Raw genomic sequence first — 20855 nt, 5'->3', positions numbered from 1 at the left:
TAGCTGTAAACAGGAGTCCTGAGTCCTCACTGCTCTGAAAAATCTCATGATTCATACCACATGAACTACATATAAAATATTACCAAACCAGAATGGTGGTCTCTGTCTAAGAAGTGGAAACAGGACCTGAGGGGAATAACAGTAGAAAGTTAGTAAAAAAGAGTAACAGGTGTGAAATGAAACAAGTAGGGGAAGGGTCAAATGAAAGTGGAGAACTGGAGTAAAGATAAAATGTGGAATAACTAGATTTAGAATAAAAGGAGGAGAAAGTGCAGGATGTGCAAGCACCGTGACCTTCATTAGTTGCAAGGTTGTTTCTACCAAAGGTGTAGAGGATTAATTAAATTAGCTTCAAGTCAGTCCCAACTGGTTTTCACCTGTAATTTGGGCATTATTATATATACATATATAATAATAGAGAGAGGAGAGAGCATCTGTTGGGAAATGAGAGAGCTTGCTCGCCCCAGTACATGGAGCTGTTCTGGGTGTCCCTGCAGAAGGCACAGGTGACAGGCAGAGCACAGGGGTGGCACATTGCCCTCCCAGGCCTTTGGGGCTCCAGGTGGTCAGGAACAGGCTGCTCTGGGTGCCCTGCAGAGCCATGGATTGCAAGGCCTGCCTGTGCTTTAGGGTTTCCCCCCTAAAGAGAGAAGGGAGAGGGTAACAAGCACTGTTGGGAAGGAGAAAGGGATCTCGAGTTGGTTTGCTTTGGCACAGAAGCAGCAGCAGGAATTGAAAGTAACATTTTGAGGTGCTGTCAGATTTGGAAATACGTTGAATGACTGTCAGTGGGGGAAAAGCTGTTTCATTCTGTCTGGTATTAGTCATACCCTCATAGCTGGTTTATTTGTTTTGGCACCCTGAGCAGCCAGTACATTATCTAATTGACTGCTCTGTGTCCAGTGCAGAATATTGTCCAACAGGGATGACATAGGCTATGGAAAGGCACCCCATTTCAACTTGCCAATGCACAGGGCTGCATGGAGGGTGATTCTTTGATTTATTCCATTAGCTGATAGTGGTCTTTGTCAAATACATGTTTAAATTCTTGTGGGACTTTTAGAATCAGTAGCAAACAAGAACACTTTTTTATTCATCTTCTTCATGTGACTTTTAAGTAAGATGTTCTGTTTCATTCTCATTTGGAAAGCCATGATTCCACTCTGTTTGCAGTTTGTAACAATCTGTCTCATGATTTCCTTTGGGACCATCCTGGTTTCTCTTGAGCCTTAAATCTGACCCATAAAGTGACTGTGCTCATCTTCCAGTGCTTTAGATAGCAATATTGTTAACAGGTATTTGCTGGTTGTTTTGTTGCTGTTTTACTTCTTCAGCATTTCCAGTCATTAATATGTTTTGGTTTTTGTTTTTTTTTTTTTTTTTTTGCTTTGTTTAATCTGTTCTGAAATTAATCCATAATCGAGTTTTGCTTTGTATATATATATATATATTCCACAGATATTCATAGCCCTTGCAGAACACTGACATGCTTATCTTTTAATTTTAGTGATAAATAGCAGTCAGAAAAACAGTGTTGCTTTGTTTCTTGGTGGCATTTTTGCTTTGTTTCATTTCCTTCTTTTTTTTCCTTTTCTGCTTTTTGTTTTGTCTTTTGTCAATTTGGTTGGTTAGATTTGGGAGGGGTGGGATTGGGGAGTGCAGTTTGGTTTCTTCTGGAAGCTATGTAAGGCTGCCTGCTTTAACTGTAATCTCTTCCAGATACTGAAATTATGAAGGTTTGGGAAAAAAACATCTGGAGAAGAGAGTGATGCTCATGGCAGGCTAACACAACACCTGAGCAGCTGTTTAGTGCTCACATGGGGAGGGTTTTAGGTGTGTGGGGTTTTTTCCTCTCATTAAAACCCACAATTTGATTTCAAAAGTTACTGCAAGCCATTGTGTTGATGTCACAGAAGCTCAGTCAATCACAATACAATTGATGTCGGGTAATTCTGAAACTAATTTCATTTGGTATAGAAAGCACTGAATGTTCTCCTACTTTTAACTGCTTAACTGGGGAGGTAAGGCACCTAACAGGTGTGTTTCTGAGGAAAGTGGTGGGCTGATATTTTGCTTTTTCAGTGAGGGCTTTTATAGAAATGTTCTGTTTCAGACAGTGCCATTCAAAATTACTGCTCTGCCATGGATAGATTTACTCTTTCCCTGTGGTAAAACAAAATATTGAGGAAAACTTGAATACTGACAGGTTGTTTGCTCTTTGTTTTCTTGCAAGGCTTTGAAGCACCAAGTAGGAGTGTTTGGCTGTAGATGTGCACAGTGCTCAGCCTGTGCTCTGGCTCAGGCCCAGCTCCATGGGAAGGACAATGAAGCCCTGTCATGAGATCTCCATCCAGCTTTCCCAGTGCCTGCAACAGGATCCTGCACCCGTGCAGGGAGCTGCATTTCAGACTGATCAGCCTCCCCAGGAGCCCCCCTGGCATACATATGCCTTGTTTTTCCTCTGGATCAATTTTCCTGAGTGCACGTTCCTGCCTGTGGTGCCTGCACCAAGGGGTGTGTGAGCAGCCAAGCACAGCAGGAGTGGCAGGGGCAGGAAAGGCTTTGCCCTGGATGCTTGTCCAGCAGGATGGAGGGGTTTGAGGAGCAGCAGCTTGCTGGCCAGTGGTGTAAGCTCAGTAACCTGTTCCTGGCCAGCCCCAGCAGTCCTGTCCCAGTGTGTTGTTTCAGCTGGAAGCGTGTCCCAAGAGCTGTTTGGGGCAGCAGGAGGAGGGATGCCTTAAGTGAGCTGTGCTAATGGTGACATCAGGTGTCATCAGGTGTGCACCTGTAAGTCAGGGCTCCTCGAGGGTGTTGCAGCACCTGGAAACAGGCAGGGAGCTTGGCAAGAGCCAAGTGGGTGATTTGGAGAAAAGATGGCAGGAAATGCCGAGTGGGATGCCCAGTAAAGACAAGGTCATCAGCTGTTGGTCTGTTCTGTGGGTATTCAGGTCCTAAGCTTGCAATTTGAGTCAACAACCTTAAATCCAACCAAAGCCCACAACAACTCCCCCCAAAGCCCACAAAGAAATGATGAAACCCCAACACCCCAGCTCTGGGCAATGCAGGTACTTCCATCTGCTCAAGGACAGGGGGACATCCCCTACAATCCTTTGCAGTTTTTACCAATTGCTACAGTTGCTGAGCAAAACGTTACCCATCTTCTTACTAGTTTGTATATGAGGCTGGAAAAACTGCTGAGAAATAACCAAACTGTAATCTTTCTTACCAGACCAGGGATACAGAATGTCAGACTGAAATCTAGAGATCCTTTTCAATAAGGAGGCAACAAAGAAAATGTACGTGCAGAAAGATTCCTTGATTCATGTTTACAGACTGTACATTTCCAGTGACTGAGACTGAGAGGCCCCAGAGAAGGATGAGTTGCTTTTTCTAGCAGGATATCAGACAACATTATGCAATAATTTAAAGTGAAGTTGTGCCAAATGCTTCCTTGCACATAACTCTGGGAATTTGGCCTAGCAGAACTGGCAAAAGCTGTACAAAATGATACTGATGCTCCTGACAAAATCAACTGCAGTGGCTCCTAAATCACATTAATTATCTGTCCCTCTGGCTTGTCTCTCACAGGCTGCAGACAAACGTTCTGCTCTGACTCCCCCTACACTACTCAGACAAAAATCAGCTGGGCTGCCTGGAGGACAGTGACACAGAGTAGTTGGTGCCAGCACCACCTCACAAGGTGCCTCGGGGTCCTCTGTCCCCGTGCTGTTTGTCCTGGCAGGTGAGATGCAGAATTGCTCTGAAGTTAATCCCAAGTGTGAGAATGGCTGCACCTCCACACAGCCACAGCTTCCCGTGGCTTGAACAGGGAAAAGGAGAAATTGGACTTATTCAGACAGAGTCATATGTTCTTGAAGCACTGTTAATCTGTTCTGCCAACAACACAAACTAAGCCAGCTGACTTCTGCCTGCAGTTCATTAGGAAATGCGTGCAGAAATTGGTCTGTCAGCAGAGCTGTGAGGAAGAGGCCTCCAGCAGTGGGGCAGGGAACCCTTCCATACAGATTTGGGTTTGTTGAGTACAAAACATCAGCAACCAAGCTAGCGTGAAAATGGGGTGGGAAGAGATGTTTCCATTTCGCTACACAGAAGGCAACAGTAAAGACAGAGGCACGTGCAAAAAGTGACAAGTTAAAATTACCTTTTTAATTCCACAAATAAGGAACCTGGCTCCTGTTTCCCTTTCTGGGGACAAAAAGGTCCAAAAGATCTCAGATTTTGTCAGATTTGACAAAATCTGAGATCTAGCTAGACACAGAAAATAAAGCTATCATGACTCTCAAGCTGTGTATTTCCAAGTGTGCATTTCGCAGCAGTGGAAAGCAATGGTTGGTTTATCTGAGGAGCAGTGGGGCTGTGGTTTAACAATTGGAATCCAGATAGGTTGCACAGATTTTTTGAAGTTCAGTCTTCAGTTGTTTTTTGTTGTTCTTTTTTTTCTTTTAAAGTGAGTCAATTACTTTAACCTGCTCTGAGTGTTTTCCATTGAACTTCTGCTACTACTTAGTATTGACTATTTCAGTATCTGATGGTTCAGTACATGTGATGCTCTTGCAGGTCACACTGTTATTTCTGCTGCAGCTCCTTTTGAGGTCTAGCTCCTTAACTATCCCAGCCTGGAAAGTTGCATCCCGAGTCCAGGGCCCAGTGGTGTTTGGCATATGTGGAGGTTGTCTCCAAAATTCCTGTGGTACATGCAAATCCTGCCTCTTGATAAGAAGTGCAAAGCCCAGGTACTTTGTTGGACTGCAGGGAATGTTAATTCTCTGCAGTTGTGTTACAGCATCTTTGCTTCTGCTGTGCTAAGTGAATTGTGTAGAATCTTTGCTTCTGCAGTGCTGAGTGAATTGTGTAGATTTAAGTATTTTTCTGATGGGTGCAGAGCAGCAGAGGGGTGAGTGCTCACTGCACCATTCCAAACAAGCCTTTGGACACAGCCTGGCCACTAGCAGGTGTGCTTTACAGGCCAGGCAGCCACAGGTCAATTTAACTAAACATTTATTATTTCTTAACTAATGGAGAAAATGGTGGAGTCCTATAATGGAAAACTCGGCCTCACATCTTCCAATTATTCTTTCATATATTCAAGCATATGGTTTCATTTTCTAGCTCTTGTTGTACATGGAGGTAATAAATAGAAATCTAGATAGAACAGTAATAAAAACAACATATGACAAAATTCTGCAAATCTCTTGTGTTGCAGAAGTCTGTAAATGATGCCTCAGAGTTTCTGCCTGTAGCTCAGCCAAGCTGGGCTGTGAGCAGGTTTGTCCTGTCCGTGCAGGAATTGCCCAAGGGAGTGTGTCTGTCCCACCCCTGGCAGTGCCAGCCAGGCTGGGCAGGCTTGGAGCACCTGGGACAGAGGGAGGTGTCCCTGCCATGGCAGGGGGTGAAGCTGGATGGGCTTTAAGATTCAACCCCAAATGCTCTAGGAGGAACTACCCCAAACATTCAGAGCATTTTCTTTTTTCATCCTCTTTCATTTACACCTTGCAATTGCCAGCTGTGCTGGCTGCAGCAGGCCAGCTGTGTTTGAAAAGGGATTGTGCACGTTTTGTTGGAAACAAAACAACAGAAAATGCCACCTGACTCACTTGATCCAAGCGGATGTGAGTGACTTCATTTCCTACCCTTTTTATGTCAACTTACCAACTTCTAAAACATTTGCTTCCTTTTTTTATCTACTTGTTTCAGTGTTTTTTCTAAGTGTTCCTGAAGTTTATTTCCTATTGGATTTTTAAAAAATATTCCAAGAATGGAGGGAGAGTAGAGTTCCCTGTGAAGATCCTCAGAAAGCAGATAAGCTATTCCCTGCCCCTGCAGTGTGACAAAGCAGTCCATGAAGCTGATTGTTTTAAGTGTTACTCAAATTGATCTTCCTACTTTGGATTAAGTTTTACTTAATGAGGAAGTAATGAGATTATCATAGACAAAAAGGACTATGTCTCTTTGGGAACATACCATTTCTGAGACTTGACTTTATTTCAAAGAGAGCTATAATTCTTTCTTTAGGGGAATGTAAATTTAAATTACAATCAAACAATGGGATTTTTCTAGCAGCTGTTTTGACACCAAATGATAGAAGTATTATACTGTGTATTTTCTTCCTGGGGAAAGGATTGACTGCTGCAAGATTAACACGCTCTGGATGGGTGCCATTTTCAGATAGTTAGTTCAACCAGAAGAGAAAGGATCTGATTAAGGGATCAAGCTCATTACTTGTTTGTTGTTTGTACTCCATGCCCTACAATGGGAGTGAATCTTTGCTTCTTTTCCCTAACAATAATTAGAATCAGAGGGTTCAACAACTGCATATTAATATTCCTTTTCTTTAAGTGAAAACACGCAGTAGCTAAGCAATTAACATTTCATTAAACTTTAAAATCTTTCAACAAGCCTTCCACAAAATATTCAAGACATTGCCAGGTATGCAAAATAGAACACAGAGAATAAGGGACTTGTGAGTTTGGGGATTTTTTCTGAGTTTGTATTTTTTAGGAACATTTGGTGCAATGTATGATCCCAGGTGCTGCTGGTGCTGTGTTCCCAGTCTCAGTCAGTCTGTGCTTCAGCTCTGCTTTCAGCGGTGTAGCCCCAGCAGTGCCTTGTGTGAGAGGATTGACTGCAGCACCTGCTGCCACAGGATCCCTCATCCTTCCTGCACACAAACTGGGGAGCACCTGCTGTCCTGCCACTGGTGATGCTGTTCAGCTGTGCTTTGTGGAGACTTGATTCCTATTATTGATTTTTACATGTAGTAATGGGAGTGATTTAAAACGTGCACAGGAAATTGTTTCAAAAGGCATGTCTGGGTCGTTGAGCACTGTGCCTCCCTGCCAGAAATCCACCTGCCCTTTGCTTGATGAGCAGCACTTCAGCTGGGAGGGAAAAATGGCACTGGTGACCCAGATCTGCAAAGATTTAGGTATGCAAACAACTTGTTGAGCAGAGACAGTAGATTAGGCACTTTGAAAAGCACTGGTTGAACTCCCTGGACTGGAGCTGACTCAGCCCCAGGAGCAGCCTGGGCAGGCACCAGCCTTTGCTTCCTCCAGGAATGCTGGCTGGCACTGGGAGCTTAATTTCTATTTAAATGAAAGGAAGGAGGAGCTTGCCTAGTATGGGCTATATGTAAGGATAAACATAGGTCATACACCTCAAACAACAGCAAGGACTTACATTAAGAATGCGCTGAAGAGTTTGGTTGAATTGGAGATGAAATCTTTTAAGAGATCACATTTTTATTGCCTAAAAGATTTCAGTGAATAGTGAAGTACTAAACTGTGAAATGAGCAGAAAAAGAGAATTGATAAACCTTGTGCTTTTTACTGCTGCCAAAAGATGTAGCTGTGGTTGGCTGTAGGCAGAGCTGACTTGCAGTTCTTGGGGAATGGATTTCTATGTACAGGGACTTCTGTTGGTGACTGGTTGATCTTTTGCACTTTTTCTTTCTAAGATGCATCGAGACTCCCAGCCTAGAGCCTGCAGTGAGGTTTGAGCAAAGCTTTGGGCCAGGGTATTGGAATTTGGGCTGAGTTGGACTTTCACAGTATTGGAGAGGTTTCTAGATACATCTGCATTAAAACAGAATTAAATATAACTGGCAGTAGTTTTGTCATTTTGTTACTGGAGATAAAATGCAAGTTTATTTGGACCTTGTCCTCTTCCAAAACCATCTTAGCATTCACTTTCAGTGTTTTAGGGAAGCTGTAATGTTGAATATCAGAAAATAATGCCTGTGGAAGGCTGAGATAAAATACAAATGTATGACATCATTGTGGAAGAGAGAAATGGGTTGGCTCAAGGGGAATAAGGATTTTGTTCATCAAATACAGTAGCCCTGAATTTACAGAAAATGGCCAGTAAGTTTTTTTAGGTTTTTTTTTTGCGCTAGTTCTGTTTTTGAGATGTATTCTCTTGGTTCCTTTTGGAAGGAGGTGAAGGCCAGGTCAATGTGTGAAGCTTTCTTCAAGTACTGACATTAAATCAGAAGCATGTCAGTAGAAAGGAGATACCAACAATTTGCCAAATGATCAAATACATAACTAACCCAGAGGGGAACTCTGCTGCTGCTGATCTTACTGTGTCCATAGTTATTTTTCAGACAGGCCAGCGTGTCTTGTGTTAGAAGCCTGTCATTTAAAGCTGGCCAGATGGACCCAGATTAGGATGATGGCTCCCCAAACGTGTAATGCACAATGACGCTGCTGTGGCAGCTGCACAGGGAGCACTAATAAAAGGCTTTAACAGAGAGAAGTGGCTCTGATGCATCCAATCTTCTTAGAGCTTTTGAGTACTCCCAATTTTCCATCAATGTTATTTTTGCCTTCATTACCTGGAGCAGATGAGAGTCACTGTAGTAGTCCCTTCCCAAGTTTATCAGTAGAAGCAGTGCTGGATGGTCAGAAACCAAAAAAGCAACAGGAGGAAGCCTGACAGCCCAAAGCAGAGGGCTGGATGCAAACATCAAACAGCTCACAGGAAAGTGCACTGAAACCTGCCTTCAGCTGCAGTCTCACCTGTTTGTTTGGCTGGCATGAATAGCTCTGTCAGAATAGGCCCCTTCACATCTCTTCTGCTGCTCTTCCTTCCCACCTTGGCATTGTGCCATCCCTGGAATTTGTAGGGATAAACTAGTTCATCTCACGAGAACAGTGGGGAAATAACTCCACAAACTAATAAATTATGCTGCTCTATTGTATGGTGTGCTTGGTGTGGGACCAGGCAAATGTCAAAGGTATGACAAGGAGATGGAATTGTGTGTGTGGAATTTTGGCATAGCGTGGCTGGGTTTGAGGGAGAGGCTTTGTGGGCAGCCCTGCTGGACATGACCTTCCCATTCTGGTGTGACTCAGCTGTTGATTCAGTGCAGCTGAAACACCTCAGGTGGGTCTATTGCTTTAATTTCTGTGCAAGACCTGGCATGACATTTGTGCATGCTTAATTCAAAGTAAGGGGTTTGACCCATAAAAGAATTTTTTTTTTCTGTGTTGTGTAACTTATTTCATCTGAAACATCCATTTGACCCATGGTGATGTGGGTACTTGATACATGCTGCTCACCAAGAGTTGAGCCACTGCTGCCTGAGCAACTGACCTGGTTTCACAGGTGATACTACAGAGGGGGTAAAGGGACCTAGGCAGTCTCCAAATGGAAGGAAAGAGTGATCTTTTCAGGCTTAATTTCTATAAAGCAAAGAACACCTTAGGAGCTGACCTTACATTTGGATTGAGGGACTCATATTGTCATATTTTGTAAAGCACAAAGTATAGAATAGAAGAGCTATGCCACAGGATTACAGATTAACTGAGGAAATAGTACTTTGTTTTCTTAGCTGCTAAATGGTATGAGGCACATGAAATCTCTCCTGAAGTGAAAGACAAACCTGAGGAATTTCTGTCTAATGAGATGTACCTCTCCTAAGAAAACAATGGATATTTTTGAAGGTGTTTTAGATTGCATCCACAATGTTGGTATTCTCAAATTATATGTTTGTTTCTCTACAGGTAAAAAATATACATAAAAAAGAAAAATGGGTGAGCTGGACCATGGAACATTGTTTTCAGATCACAGGATTAGTGGTGCAGGTATGTGTGCTGTCATGTTTAGGTTTAATTGTTTTCTTGGTTGTTTATGAATCACTCTGCCATTAATAGACTCACATAGGAGCTGCTCTGGCACTCTGGTTGTGGTTTGATCTGGAAAGGACCTTAAAACCCACCCAGTTCCACCCAGCCATGGCAGGGACAGCTCCCACTGTCCCAGTGCTGCAGCCCCAGTGTCCCACCTTGGGCACTGCCAGGGGTCCAGGGAGCCACAGCCAGGGCTGCCCACCCTGCCAGGAGCAATTCCTGCTTTGGTTCCTGTCTGTATCCACCCTCCTTCCAGCTTACAGCTGCTGCCCCTCGTGCTGTCACTAACAGATCCCTTCTGTTTCTCATGTAAGCCCCCTTTACCAATAAAGGGTCCCTGGGGTGCTCTCCAGCCAGACATCCCCACCTCTCTCAGCCTGTCTCCCCTGGAGAAGTGTTCCAGCCCTCTGGCCATTTCCATGTCTCTGCACAGGTTTCTGTGCCCCTCTGCAGGGTTCTGGAGCTCAGGATGACAACCTGTAGTGCTGAAAACACTGGTTCTGATTTCTGTCTATAGAAATTCATTTTATGCCTCACACTTGAAATATTTCATGAGAGTTTGAAGTGATCTTATGTGTTTTATATGATAACCAGACAATTTGGTGGTTCCTGCAAGAAATGCTCTTTGCAGCCAGAAGTACAAACCTGTTGACTACGAACATCTGTATGAACTTGCTGCAGAGGCAAAAATGGCCTCTGCACAAATCCAGTTAAAGGTATGATTTTTGGTTTGTTTGTAATGTGAATGCTTTTGAAATTCAGTGACCATGTTTCTTGTCCCTGTGGCAAAGAATCTAAGAATGAATAGGGATCACAAATTTCTGTAACAAAGTTCAGCCAGAGGGGGTCAAATATGAAAGTTTATCATAGCTATACTGTGATTTAGATGTGTTAATGTCAATGTGTGGACATTTTTCAGATCAGGGATCCAAAATATGTGTGGATTCTAGTTCCTCAAAAGGCAGGAAAAATTCTTATTTTACTGCCTTGAGGAAATTCACCCAACCTTATTACACAATCCTGGGGGCAATGAAGAATTTGTGGGATTAAATGGGAAGGGAAGGATGATCCAGGAAGAAAAAGCCAAACAAAATATATGAAATGAGGATTTCCAAAAGTCAAGAGGAGGTAGGTCTTAAAAAAAGATTTAAAATGTTTAATAGTCATAAAATGTAAATGTAGAGCAGACAGAAATGTATAAATTGGTGCAGAACATCTCAAGAGGTAAAGACAAGAGGAGCCTTATTTATTACTAGAGATGGGTAACAGTGAATGAGAGAAAAAAAATACACACTTTGTAATATTGCTTCCTTTAGGGCATGTAGGTATCATATGTCAAAAATTCTGGCAGATATTGCTACATGGATTGGCAGTACCAAATTCCACTGAACATTCAAGCTTTATTTTTTCATCTTTCTTTTGTTTTTCTGCCTTCTCAAGTGTTTTCCAAGTGAGTAGGTAGTAAAATATACATGGTGAAAGCTCCAGGGAGACCAGTATATGTTCCACCTACTACTTTTTGTTGCTGATTCAAGCCATTCAGATTTTGAAGAGCTGGGTTACTCTTCTTTTGAGGTAGAACCAAAGCAACAAATGGTTAATCAGTTGCTGACTGCTTAGGGAATTAAAAGACAGCACAACAGGGAAAAAAGGTAATATTGCAGCAGTTCTACATAAATGGAATTGCTGTTGCTATAAAATAATTTCAAGAGCATGTCAAATTTTACATGCAAAAGTGCTTCAACTTTTGTTTCACTTATTTTTAGAATTGGTTTGAAGATGTAATTATTTTCAAATTGCTTTTAGTACAGTATTCTGTTTGCTTAAGACTTATTTTATAGGTAAGAGTTTTCATATTGTAATGATAGAAAGAAGTAACAGTAACATGTTTCATGAAATAGAGGAAATCAAGAGGAAACTATAGGTAACTTTTGAAAAGTGAAAATAAGCAAGCAGTAAAAGTGAGACATTATCTTTGGTTCAGAGGTGCTGTAACCCAGTGATTGAAGGCATGGGCCAGGTGTGTGCAGGCTCCAAGCAGCTGCTGGTGTCCCCTGCCCTAGCCCAGGCAGCTCCTCAGCCAGTGACAGCCCCAGCCAGCCTTGCTGCAAGCACACAGCACCAGCCACCTCCAGCTGGGCTTGTTCCCTGTGCTCTGCCTGGCAGCCAGGTCCATTCACACAGTCCCTGGGCTCAGGCTCACCTGGCAGGTGGGTTTCTGCTGCCTGGAGTGGGATGTGGGCTTCTGGCTGCCTGAGGCACTGGGATTGCAGAGTGTTCCTTGTCTGTGTGTGAGTGCTGCAAACAGCAACTCTACACATTTTCCTGCTGCTGTCCCAGCCCAGCTGGGGCAGGGGTGGGAACACGCTGGGGACAGTCTGTGTGTCTGTGGGGGTGTCTGTGTGTCTCTCTGTGTCTGTCTCTGTGTAGACATGGGTGGGTGTCTGTGGGGGTGTCTGTGGGGGTGTCTGTGTCGGTGTGTGTGCTGTGTTGTGTCTGTAGGGGTGTCTGTCTGTGGGGGTGTCTGTCTGTCTGTGGGGGTGTCTGTCTGTCTGTGGGGGTGTCTGTCTGTCTGTGGGTGTGTCTGTCTGTGTCTGTGTGTCTGTGTTTGCTCAGTGCTCCTGTGCCTGCAAACACAGAGGGTGGTGTGTTTGTGCAGCTTTGCCCTGGGCAGGAAAGTTGCAGGTTGTTTGCACCTGAGCCAGGTGGAGTCCCTGTGTTTGTGACTCGGAGCATCCCTTTGCTGCAGTAGCTGTGGAGTGGGATGTTTATTCATTTCTCCCTGCAATGGAGTGGGGTGTGAGTGGGGTGTTTATTCATTTCTCCCTGGAATGAGCTCAGACAGGCTCCCCGTGTGTTTTTGCCATAGGACAGTGTCTGTGCAAGCAGGGAGCTGGCAGGGAAGGCTCTGAGGGGAGGTGTGGGGGCAGCCAGGGCTCTGGAGGAAGGGATGGAAAGGCAGCACACAGAGTGGGAAGGAGCTTTGTCCTCAGCACGTTCCTGAGCCAGAGATGGTGTCACAGCAGCAGAGGGGACAGAAATCACCTGTCCCAGGCAGGGTGGCAGCCTTGGGCCCCTGATCCTGTCCCTGCACTGCTGGCTGGCCAGAGGCATCTCTTTCCTTGTGCAGCCTTACCCTGGTTTAAGCAGGAACTCCATCTGTTCCAGAAGCAGGCATTCCTGTTTTACCCCAAGTGTGAAGCAATGCTTTTGTGAAGCCCTCAGACAGTCTGAGAGCCTCTCTAATTGGAAAGATTTAGTAAAAAACCTCTTTTTTAATAATGCATTCTGAAATTCCTTTACTTGATGTACTTTCACTTTATCATCTTCCCACCTGTAAGAAAGTGTTTTTCATTCTCCTGCTTATCTTTCCCCAACTCACCTCCAGGGACATAGGAATAGGAAAGGAAAGAAGAAAATGAACAGACTTTTTTTTCCCCCACTTTCTCCTCTTGTTAATTGTGATTTGAAATGCAACAAACTTATTTAATGAAAATTTGTTACATTTGAGGCCATTGTTCTTTAGAAAAACAGAGTTTTTAAAAATGCTATTGGGTTCGTCATTTTGTATTTAAAAGTTTCCATGTGCAGGCATTTGAAAAAGCTGTTGAATATGTTCAAAACACAACCTTTAATTTTCCTTGCAGATTAAAAAAGCAGAGCAAGTTTCAAAAATTAGCAAAGAGCAAATGCTGCTGAAACAGCATCGTCAGGTGTGGTGGCAAGAGTATAAAAGACTGAGTGAGAGCAGGTAAGGGCTGAGGAGCCTGGATGGGTGAATACTAAAGAGACTTGAGCAGAGTTTTTGGTCTGACATACTTGATTTGAGGAACACTGAGAAAACAGATTATAGCACCTGCTCTGAAGGTATTTTTGTGTGGGGAGTGAGGGTTTGTGGGGCACACAGAGAGGGGTCTGTGACATGAGCTCACCTGAGGGCAGGGAGAGCAGGGCTGGCTCTCAGAGCCTCTGGGGCTGGGCTGGGAGTGGGCAGCTCATCTGCAGAGTCTGGAAACATTGTAAGGTACCAGCAGTGCCTGTGTAAGAGTTACAGGAGTCTCCAGGTGGTTTTTAGTTCCTTTAGAGACTGTCCCTGTGTGTGTGTTGGGGTCACACAGCAGAGAACCTTAGCAGTGCTCTTGTCTCTTACCCTGTGTACTCAACACGAGCTTTGGTGGCTTTTTTAACATCTTTGTGTCCAAGTTCACTTCTGATCTTCCCAGGCAAAGAATTCCCTTTTTAATGTGATTGTTGTAGTGTTTGAGTATTCTTGCAAATGGAATAAGAAATTAAAGCTTCTGCAAAACACATTTAATTTCCTTCAGGCAAAAAACAGAGGAAGAAATTAAGACTTTTCTTGATGAAGAAAGCCATAAGAACAGCTCTTTTTGTGATTTGAGGAACTTGGGTAAGAATTTTTAAATTAATTTCTTAATTTTTTTTTAATAGTCAACATTACCTTGATTAAGTTTTTAAATCTCTTCCTTGTCAGTTTTAGATTTACAGAGCACAGTGCTGTGCAACATTTTTTTGTGTTTGAGAAAACTTTGTTCCATACAGCGCAGAAATTGTCCAGGGAATGGGACACTTATCAAACAAGTGCTTTAGCTCCTGTCTGGCAGCTAAAGGAGGATTTGAAGCTCACACTGGCTAAAATGCAGCGTTACCTCTCAAAAGAATCTTGTCAGAAACCCAAGATCAATTCAGCTGAGGTCTTACAGCAGGTTGGTATTCTAACTTCATTTGTACAATTTATTGTCACCATATTTTTAGCATTTTTATTTATTTTTTGTGGAACTTTGAGACTATGACTCATGTGCAGAGTGTGCCATAAACCCCCCTTCTTATCATGGTATAAATGTACCCACCAAAGTCTGTACAAGTGTAGCAGTGTAGGGCTGGAAATAGGACTGTTTCTGAATAAGTTTTCATATTGTAACAAGAGGAAGAAGTAACAGCAACACGTTTCATGAAATAGATCAAATTTATGAAGGAGCAACAGAAGGCAATTTTGGAAGGTCTCATCCTGGAAAGCCTGGCTTTGGAAAGGGAGCTGGAAAAGTTCAAAGAAAATGTAAGCTTTGCGTGTAAGTTGCAGTGGAAGTTTATTGAGGGGTGACTGCTGCAGTGTCCTGAGCAGCATTTCTCCACTGCAGGCCTCAGAGAGCCCCTCTGAGGAGCAGAAGGAGCCTTTCCTGGCAGTCCCTGCCGAGCTGCTGGCTCTGGAGTGCCCCTGCCCCGAGCTGAAGGCGCTGCTGCTGCAGCAGTACCGGGAGCTGGCCAGCGGCTACGGGCAGTGCCTGCGGGAGCTGGACCAGCAGCTGCAGCCCCTGGCCAGGTACGGGCACACCTGTGCACTCTGGGGTCACGGGGAGCCTGCAGCGTGGGGGGGAGCAGCCCTGCAGCGTGGGGGGAGCAGCCCTGCAGCGTGGGGGGATCAGCCCTGCAGCGTGGGGGGATCAGCCCTGCAGCGTGGGGGGGAGCAGCCCTGCAGCGTGGGGGGATCAGCCCTGCAGTGTGTGGGGAGCCCTGCAGTGTGTGGGGTGCCCTGCAGCGTGGGGGGAGCCCTGCAGTGTGTGGGGTGCCCTGCAGTGTGTGGGGTGCCCTGCAGTGTGTGGGGTGCCCTGCAGTGTGTGGGGTGCCCTGCAGTGTGTGGGGAGCCCTGCAGCGTGGGGGGAGCCCTGCAGCGTGGGGGGAGCCCTGCAGCGTGTGGGGTGCCCTGCAGCGTGTGGGGAGCCCTGCAGCGTGTGGGGTGCCCTGCAGCGTGTGGGGTGCCCTGCAGTGTGTGGGGAGCCCTGCAGTGTGTGGGGTGCCCTGCAGTGTGTGGGGTGCCCTGCAGTGTGTGGGGTGCCCTGCAGTGTGTGGGGTGCCCTGCAGTGTGTGGGGTGCCCTGCAGTGTGTGGGGTGCCCTGCAGTGAGAGCAGCCCTGCAGTGTGTGGGGAGCCCTGCAGTGTGTGGGGAGCCCTGCAGTGTGTGGGGAGCCCTGCAGTGAGAGCAGCCCTGCAGTGTGTGGGGAGCCCTGCAGTGTGTGGGGTGCCCTGCAGTGTGAGCAGCCCTGCAGTGTGTGGGGAGCCCTGCAGTGTGAGCAGCCCTGCAGTGTGTGGGGTGCCCTGCAGTGAGAGCAGCCCTGCAGTGTGAGCAGCCCTGCAGTGTGAGCAGCCCTGCAGTGTGTGGGGTGCCCTGCAGTGAGAGCAGCCCTGCAGTGTGAGCAGCCCTGCAGTGTGTGGGGTGCCCTGCAGTGAGAGCAGCCCTGCAGTGTGTGGGGTGCCCTGCAGTGAGAGCAGCCCTGCAGTGTGTGGGGAGCCCTGCAGTGTGTGTGGTGCCCTGCAGTGTGTGGGGTGCCCTGCAGTGTGTGGGGAGCCCTGCAGTGTGTGGGGTGCCCTGCAGTGTGTGGGGTGCCCTGCAGTGTGGGGAGCCCTGCAGTGTGAGCAGCCCTGCAGTGTGTGGGGTGCCCTGCAGTGAGAGCAGCCCTGCAGTGTGTGGGGAGCCCTGCAGTGTGTGGGGTGCCCTGCAGTGAGAGCAGCCCTGCAGTGTGAGCAGCCCTGCAGTGTGTGGGGAGCCCTGCAGTGAGAGCAGCCCTGCAGTGTGTGGGGAGCCCTGCAGTGTGTGGGGTGCCCTGCAGTGAGAGCAGCCCTGCAGTGTGAGCAGCCCTGCAGTGTGTGGGGAGCCCTGCAGTGAGAGCAGCCCTGCAGCTGCTGCCCTGGGCTCTGCCCTCACTCTGCTCTGTGCAGAGCAGCCACTCCCAGCCCCAAGAGGGGAGCCCGTCCTTGCAGCAGCCACCAGCTGGGATAACAAACAACGTGTTTGCTGGATTAAGGAACCAACAGTCTGGTGTGCAGCAAATGTCCTCCTCATATGCTCTTGCAGGAATGGAAATTACTCCTTCTGTACAGTAATTACACTAGAAAGATCATGACAGAAAATACAGTCTTTCCAAAATACACCTCCAGAGCTTTTATCTATAAAACAGAGAAGAAGGTACAGTATTTTCACAAATTTTGGATCACTGCAGTAATTGTCATCACAAAAAAATGTAAGAGATGCATATAGCTTTGATTCAGATAACAAAAAGGAGGAAAGACTTTTGTGTAAATAAAAATGTTCATTGAAATAGCAGTATTCATAGTGATCTAGAAATGTAATAAACCTGTATATTAATAACATAAAGCTTAGCCTTTCTGCTGAGGCTGCCCAGAGTCCAGGAGATACTGAGTTTCAGGCATTGGATGGCCTTTGGCTTCTCTTTGCCATCCCCTGATACTCCTTTGTATGGCTTCAGGCTGTCAAAAGACTGAGAAAGGGTAGGCCAGGGGAAAGGTTCAGAGCCTGGGCAGGAGAAACTGGGGAGAGCAGGAAGGTCCCTGAATTTCTTTGGTAAAACAATCACTTGTTGCTTCCAGCTCTGTGTTCTGTACAGACAGGCAGTGCAGTGTTTGTTCTGTCCCTGCTGCTGAATGAGTTGGGTGTGCTGAGACAGGCTAAAGATGCTGGGTGCCATAGAAAGGGATGTTTTCATCTATTTATCTTTTGTACAGATTGTACAAATATTCTGTATGTTCTTCTTGTGTTACCTGAAACTTGGTTATTACTGGAGCATCCTAGCTGTTAGAAGATGATACTGAAAATTGTTTAGATTTATCCTATATTTATGAAGCCACAAATGGTAAATGTAAGCAGCTCTTTTGCTGCTCTCTCTGTTATTTTGTTATAGTTTCTCTTACAGAAGTTTTAACAACCTCAATGAGAAAACTTGTGACAAACACTAAATCACTAAATATGTACAAAGTCTTTCTAGTGTTTTTAATCAAAATTGTGTCAAAGTTTGTGATCAAAATTCATAAATTAAAATCCTTGACTTACACAACACGTGTGCTACTGAATAAAGGACAGATGTGGATCTAGACAACAAAATTTATGAAAATGGCTGAAAAATCTGCTGTAGTATTTTCACTGATCATAGGCCAGGTGTGGATTTAGGTCTGGAGCGAGCTAGTTTTGCAGCAATAATTAAACAGTATTGGAACTTCAAATGCCATATTTGCCCAGGAAAGAGATCAGCTGTAGTTGAGCACGTGTGCAGTGGCTCTTTGGAGGCAGCAGGGTATGATCCCCAGAGGGGAAGGACACAGTGGGGCAGCTGGGCAGGATGCTGGGGTGGGGCAGGAGTCACTGGGGCTGTCAGAGCCTCTGGGCCAGAGTGCCACCACTGACAACTGGAAATGCAGAAATCATAAATGAACCTTCAGCAACCATCTCTGGCATTTTATTTAAAACTAGACCTTGGGGACTTTTGTATGCCTTCTGCTCTCCAAATCTTTAATGTATTGCTTGTTTATGTTCCAATTATTTTATCCAGAACAGCGTTAAAAATGAGTTTTCAGTTTTAAAAAATGGAAGACTTTGTTCTCATAGCATTGCTTTCTTCCAATGTATGGGTTTGTAAAAAACTCAACTCACTTCTTACATTTATATTGGCTAATTTGCATGGAGATGTTCTATGAGTTTGCAGAGATGCAGCCTTGTGATTGAAGAATTGTATAATTCATCGTGCTAGCTGTGATCCAACTGGCACAGATAATGCTGTCAGAAATGGAGTGACAGGTCCTTGACCTTGGTGTGTATCCCCTGGCTAACACAGCCTAGGGAAGCCTGTGCAGTCACTGGCATTGCTCTGGACCCAGACAGACCAAACATCCTCCTGCAATACATTTTTTCTTATTTTTATGATTTGAGACGTAGCTCAGTAGCACATGATTCTGTGATAACATGATAACTTGGTCACTTGGCCACTTCCTCTCTCATCATATGTTGAATGTGAATTATAAAACCTTCAGTGAATACTACTCTGGCATTTCATATCCCTTTTTTTATTAGCAGTTCAGTCTGTCTGGAGCAGAGAATTTGGAAAATGTGCATAGAATGTTCAGAAAAGCCACTTTAGAATAAGATAATGTTCAGGTCTGGTTATTCTGTGTGATTTTCATTCACACTAGAATGCACATTGCAATAGTCATTGCTTTTAGAAATGGAAGAAGGGCTTAGGGGTTTTTTTTCAAGCCTTATACAGGATTATCATATTTTATAATCCAATTTAATTTCTTTTGATGTTACTAAAACACAAATTTTCATGTTTGGGAAATACCCAGGTCCTGAGCTATCCCACAAATAGTGGACTTGGACTTATGTGTGTTAGAATGATTCTCTAAGCACTATTATATTTTTTCCACAATTTCCAAGGATGTCTGTTTTGTTCAAATCACTGAAGGATGAATGGGGCACTGCAGGCTCAGCACTGCATCCTGTGCAGCATCCCCTCAAAGGAATGGCACTAGGACAGTCCCAGCCCAGGCTGTTTCTGGAGCAGCAATCACCAGCAGCAGGGGGGTGATGTCTCACTCCGTGGCATGGTGGCACTGAGGGTTCTATGGTGGCACTGTGTCACGGTGTGATGGTGGCACTCTGTGTATCATGGTGGCATTCCATCTGGCACAGTGGCACCGTGTGTGGCACTCTGTCACCGTGTCACCGTGTGCCTGCAGACGGCCGCAGCCGTGCGGGTCCCGGTCCCGGTGCGGGTCCCGGTCCCGGTGCGGGTCCCGGTGCGGGTCCCGGTCCCGGTGCCGGTGGCGGTGCCGCGGCTCTGCGGGGATGCCGGGGATCCCTGGGAGCGCTCTGTGCTCCTCGGGCGTGCAAAGCCGGGGATTAATGTGCCGAAGGAAGCAGCTGCCTCGGGGCTGCCGTGTGTTAGACAATTGCTGCTGCAGCTCTGGAACAAAACAGGGATTGTGCTGCACAAGGAAAGCGGCGCTGCGTTTAAAATTCGGGTCAGGCGTTCAGCCTGGCAAATGTTTGTCAATATCTTGACAGTGCAGAAACTTGATAATACCTTAAATATCCATGTCAAATGTGTTGCCGCTTTTCAGGCTTGTTTTAGATGAGATATTCCTTTCTGGAATTTTACAGAAGTGCAAGTGAGGTGACATCTCAGATTCACTCCGCAGGATATGTTGAAATTCTCCATGTGTTTGGTGGCTATGAATACTCTGGGCTGGGTCATGTTGTGGTTGTTTTTTTTTTTTTTCACTATTTGTCTATGAGCAGCTGACAAAATCTCAGCACAGCTGACAAATTTTGGCACAGCTGACAAACCGAGGCTTTGGCAGTCAGTTTGTCCCTACTTACAATAAACTACTTGTAGCTCTCTCTACAGCTGACTGCCCCACAAAGGATCTCCCACGAAAGCTTCTCCTTGTTTTGAGCAGTGCAGAGGTTGATGGTTAGCTGGGCAGTAGAGGCAGATAAATCAGAGTGAGCCTGGCAGAGGTGTGGGATGAGGGGCAGGACTGTGCAGCTGCTGGGGCCCCTGCCAGGTGTGCTGGAGGCACAGGAGGGCACCAGGCTGGCCGAGGGGCTGCAGCATCCCTGCTGGACCTTACTCTGCCCACTCACCTCTGTAGCAGAGCTCTGTTTGTTCACCTGCCTGCATGGGCAGAAATGTCCAAGGTGAAATGTTACAAAGCCAAATCTCAGCTCGTAGAACTGCCTCACTGCTGTCACTGAAGTGATGTGCTCAGATGTCACCATATGAGGTGTCAGGACTCACAGGGAGGATTATTGATTTCTTTAATGGTAGACCATGGAGTCTCGTTTAATTACATGTGAGTTCCTCACAAAAATCCTGTTTGAAGTACCTGTCCTTTCTGCCTGCAGAAGGATAACACCAACACCCCAGTGGCTGCAGTGCTGTGGAATTACTGAGGCAGTGCTGTGGCCTGGGGAGTCCAGGAGCTGCAGCAGCTGGAGGCAGCAGCAATTTGGGGGGTGGGTAGAGACTCATGATTTTCTTCTTTTAATTATCCCTAGGCTCTTAGTCACTTCTGAAACCAGGTCAGTGGGCCAGGAAGACCTTTTGGTCTGACTCAGTGTTGCTGCTTGGATGTTAATGCTGACAATGACAGCCTGGCATTAATCCCTTCAAGGCCAGTTCAGACTGAGGGTGAAACTGCAGCCCAGCCCTGGTGTCCTTTCAGATGGATGCTTCTTCTCACTGCTCTCATTTTCTGAGGCAGATGCATGCACACTCATTGCTACAGCTCCTACTCTAAACATGGTGAATCTCATGCCTTGCTGATGAGTTTATGGCTTCAGTTTATTTGTTAAACTAGATCCTCATTTAGCTGTATGCAAAGATTGTCACTTCAT

The 20855-nt window shown here is 45.7% G+C and overlaps 1 protein-coding gene across 2 annotated transcripts in view; it reads left to right on the top strand.

The window, feature by feature from the left end:
* CCDC148 (coiled-coil domain containing 148) overlaps positions 1-20855 on the top strand; it is a 41306-nt gene that overhangs the window by 1286 nt on the left and 19165 nt on the right. The window contains exons 2-9 of one of the 2 annotated variants that reach the window (XM_079311391.1): positions 1720-1833; positions 9528-9608; positions 10248-10369; positions 13301-13404; positions 13979-14061; positions 14214-14377; positions 14632-14727; positions 14810-14991. In XM_079311391.1, the coding sequence (XP_079167517.1) occupies positions 9554-9608; positions 10248-10369; positions 13301-13404; positions 13979-14061; positions 14214-14377; positions 14632-14727; positions 14810-14991 (806 nt within the window). In that variant the 5' untranslated portion in view covers positions 1720-1833; positions 9528-9553. The remainder of the gene's footprint in view (positions 1-1719; positions 1834-9527; positions 9609-10247; positions 10370-13300; positions 13405-13978; positions 14062-14213; positions 14378-14631; positions 14728-14809; positions 14992-20855) is intronic. The other variant, XM_079311390.1, reaches the window with a different exon arrangement.

The sequence above is a fragment of the Erithacus rubecula genome (genome assembly GCF_903797595.1).
Source record: "Erithacus rubecula genome assembly, chromosome: 8".
In the NCBI taxonomy this organism is placed as follows: Eukaryota; Metazoa; Chordata; class Aves; order Passeriformes; family Muscicapidae; genus Erithacus; species Erithacus rubecula.
This window is presented reverse-complemented; position numbering and strand designations above follow the sequence as displayed.